This window comes from Pelmatolapia mariae, linkage group LG22 (assembly GCF_036321145.2).
Source record: "Pelmatolapia mariae isolate MD_Pm_ZW linkage group LG22, Pm_UMD_F_2, whole genome shotgun sequence".
Lineage (NCBI taxonomy): Eukaryota > Metazoa > Chordata > Actinopteri > Cichliformes > Cichlidae > Pelmatolapia > Pelmatolapia mariae.
In genome coordinates this window covers 1,941,902-1,945,044 of record NC_086245.2, presented here as the reverse complement: position 1 = coordinate 1,945,044, position 3,143 = coordinate 1,941,902, and the positions used below count along the sequence as shown (strand labels likewise).

The window sequence follows — 3,143 nt, the reverse complement described above, 5'->3', positions numbered from 1 at the left end:
CAAAGAAAACACAGTAATGATCAGACAGGCCCACATCAGACACAGTAACCTTTGAAATGCTCAGGCCCTTGGAGATCAGTAGGTCAAGAGTGTGTCCTCTATTATGTGTGGCCTCTGTTACATGCTGAGTCAGCCCAAAGTTGCCCAGAGTGTTACTCAGGTCTTTAGTCCCTTTGTCCTGAGGGTTGTCCACATGGATGTTAAAATCCCCAACAATAATTACACAGTCGAAATCAACACAGATCACAGACAGCAGTTCAGCTGCTGCTTACATTGAAATGATTCATTAAATAAGACAGCAACCCCTCCTCCTCTCCTGCTCACCCTGGCCTCACTGGTAAAACTGTAGTTAGGAGGGGTCGTCTCGATGAGAACAGCTCCACTGTTACTTTGGTCCAACCAAGTTTCAGTTAAAAACATAAAATCCAGGCTGTGCTCAGTGATTAAATCATTAATTAAAAATGTTTTCCCAGCTAAAGATCTAACGTTAATAAAGCCAACTTAAGTGTTTTAGAGGTATTATTTGCCCCCTCGTGTTTGGGAGCAGTCTGTGGCACACAAGCTTTGTTTACTATATTTTTAGAGTGCAGCTCTCTGTGTTTTGACCAGGCCACATGTCGCCTTCTGTCACCTAAAAGTACAGAAATTTTAAAACCTTCTAGTGTGAAGCTCGCACACAAGAAATTCACTCACATGTACCAGTGTACCTGCACATGTGATGTGACAATAAAAGTGATTTGATTTGCTTCTCTTAAATGTCATTTAAATGATCTTTGTTTAAACATACAGATGACACCCTGCTCTTTAATTTTAATGATTTGGATTTTTTTCTACATCATCAGATTAAAATGTAGATCATAAAACAGCTTTGATACTAGAAATTCTGAAGAGCACACAGAACATCTATGGTTGACACTACCTCAGCATCTTATACAAACTAACAAATATGTGTATAGGAATATATTTAAACATTTTCACTGCACATTACACTTGGTGTATCAGTAGACATATTTCTTTAGGTCTGGCTTAATACATTATTCAAAATCTTTATTTTTTTTATGTGCATTTATTAAATTCACAGAGTCAAAGAACATGTTTCCTTGTTACAATTTTATTCTTTTAAAAGGTTGAAATATCAGCTTTACAAAAAAAGATGAAACTAGAGGAGTTTGTTGCTATGATTTTTGTCATTATGGGATGGAAATATGACTATTTGATGCTTTTTGAAAAATCTGCAAACAAAAAGAAACAAAGAGACAGAAGATAAACAGCATGAAAGACTCAGTGATTGACATCAGGACTGGGAACACTGGTCTCTCCTCAGTATCTCTGAGACCAGAGCCTGGGAGCCCTGGGTGGCCTCACAGGTCACAGAGCCCACCTTCCCCCACTGGTCTGCAGTGAGCGTCAGGGTGCTGCTCCAGCTGTAGAGGCCGTCATTCTGCAGCACTCCAGGAGTCCTGCTCTCCTCCCCTCTGATGCTGCTGCTGCCACTGCTGTCGCTCGTCTTCCAGGACAGACTCCAGTCTGAGGGGAAGCCCTTGTTGGCCACACACATGAGTGTGGCCTTCCCATTCTCCAGCTCTGCACTGGAGGGACCCAGCACCTTCAGGGCGGGGCGGGTATCACCTAGGAAACACCAATCAGCTTAGAGGACACGAACCACAATTTGAATTTCTCCGTTAAGAAGTTTCTGTCAGGTGTTTTTTCTGCTCCACCAGTCATTCACTCACACATTGTTTCACTTCCCTTTAAGAAACCTCTCATGCATATCAGCACAGAGAGAATCACCTACAGTTTGACCTGAAATATGTTCAAACTACACTGGAAATAAAAGAAGCAGATTGGAAACATTTACAGCAGAAGTTTGGCTTTAAAATGATTAGAAGTCTAAATCATGGATGACTGAAGAAATGAGTGGACACAAGCACAGAGCAGCTACTCATTCATATAGATTTGAAATGTTATTGAACAGCTCACATGATTTCAAACTAAATCTGAAACATCTGACACGATAAAAACATCAGAAAGCAAACTTTAACTCATCCAAACAGCAGCTGATGTGGTGGAAATTTACAAACTAATCATAAGATGAAGTTTACTCTTGTCTACATATATTTTACTATGACAGAAATGTAGATTAAACAAGAGAAACTTGCAGATCTCATCTGAATTTGTCCAGTAAAAAGGACAAACATCGGTAACTAAATTATTTTAATAAAAAAATACTTTTATTTCATCTACGCATTCTACAAGTGGTTATAAAATAAAATGATAAAAATATTTAATAAAAAACACAGTTTAATTAACTTACTTCCAACATCCAGTCTGGTTCCTCCACCAAAAGTCAACCACAGTGATACAAACTCATTGAGCCGCCGTACAAAAACCTCTGACTGTAGAGAGACACGGCTCTCTGACTCTGTTAGACTGAACTAAACCTACAAGCCCTCAAAATACAACTTTATCATCAGAACCAGAAATAATAATTAATAATATGAAACATCCCAGATTTTTATCTAAAATTGTACTAAGGTTTTGAATATACATTTCCAAAGCTGACTTGGTTTCTTAGGACAAAATTTATGTCTAAAATAATTTATCAGTTACACAAAAAGTTTCCTAGCCTTTCTTATAAAATAAAATGGAAGAAAATAAAAATTAAAATTAAAAACGCATCTAAGTCTGACTTACTTCCAACATCCAGTCTGGTTCCTCCACCGAACGTGTACCACAGTGATACAAACTCATTAAGCCGCCGTACAAAAACCTCTGACTGTAGAGAGACACGGCTCTCTGACTCTGAAACAAACAAACTCAACAAAAAAATTCACTGTTTGTATCATTTTTTTCAGCTGATGTGAAAACTGAAAATATTACAGTGCGTCACATTTAAATAATAAATAAATTTTTTTTAATGTAAAACTTGGGACTTTTTCTGATATCAAAATCTCAGAATAACACAGTGGATCCAGTTTACAGTATTTTAAATGCTGATAAAAATGCATCAGTATTAATTAAGAGTTTTTTTATTCGCTATATTTTTAGCATCTATTTTCATAAATATTGAAAAATATGCGATCCAGTGTTTTGAGTTTGTGTTTATTTTATATTTCTTGATTATTGTTATTCGTCGTTTTGAG

At 37.1% G+C, this 3,143-nt stretch overlaps 1 gene segment (V, D, J or C); it reads right to left on the bottom strand.

Moving 5' to 3' along the window:
- Positions 1–1,228: 1,228 nt before the first annotated feature.
- On the bottom strand, positions 1,229–2,751 carry LOC134619862 (Ig kappa-b4 chain C region-like). The segment is given in 3 exon segments: positions 1,229–1,629; positions 2,315–2,396; positions 2,695–2,751. Coding segments are annotated over 3 exon segments (474 nt in total).
- Between the last annotated feature and the right edge of the window lie 392 nt (positions 2,752–3,143).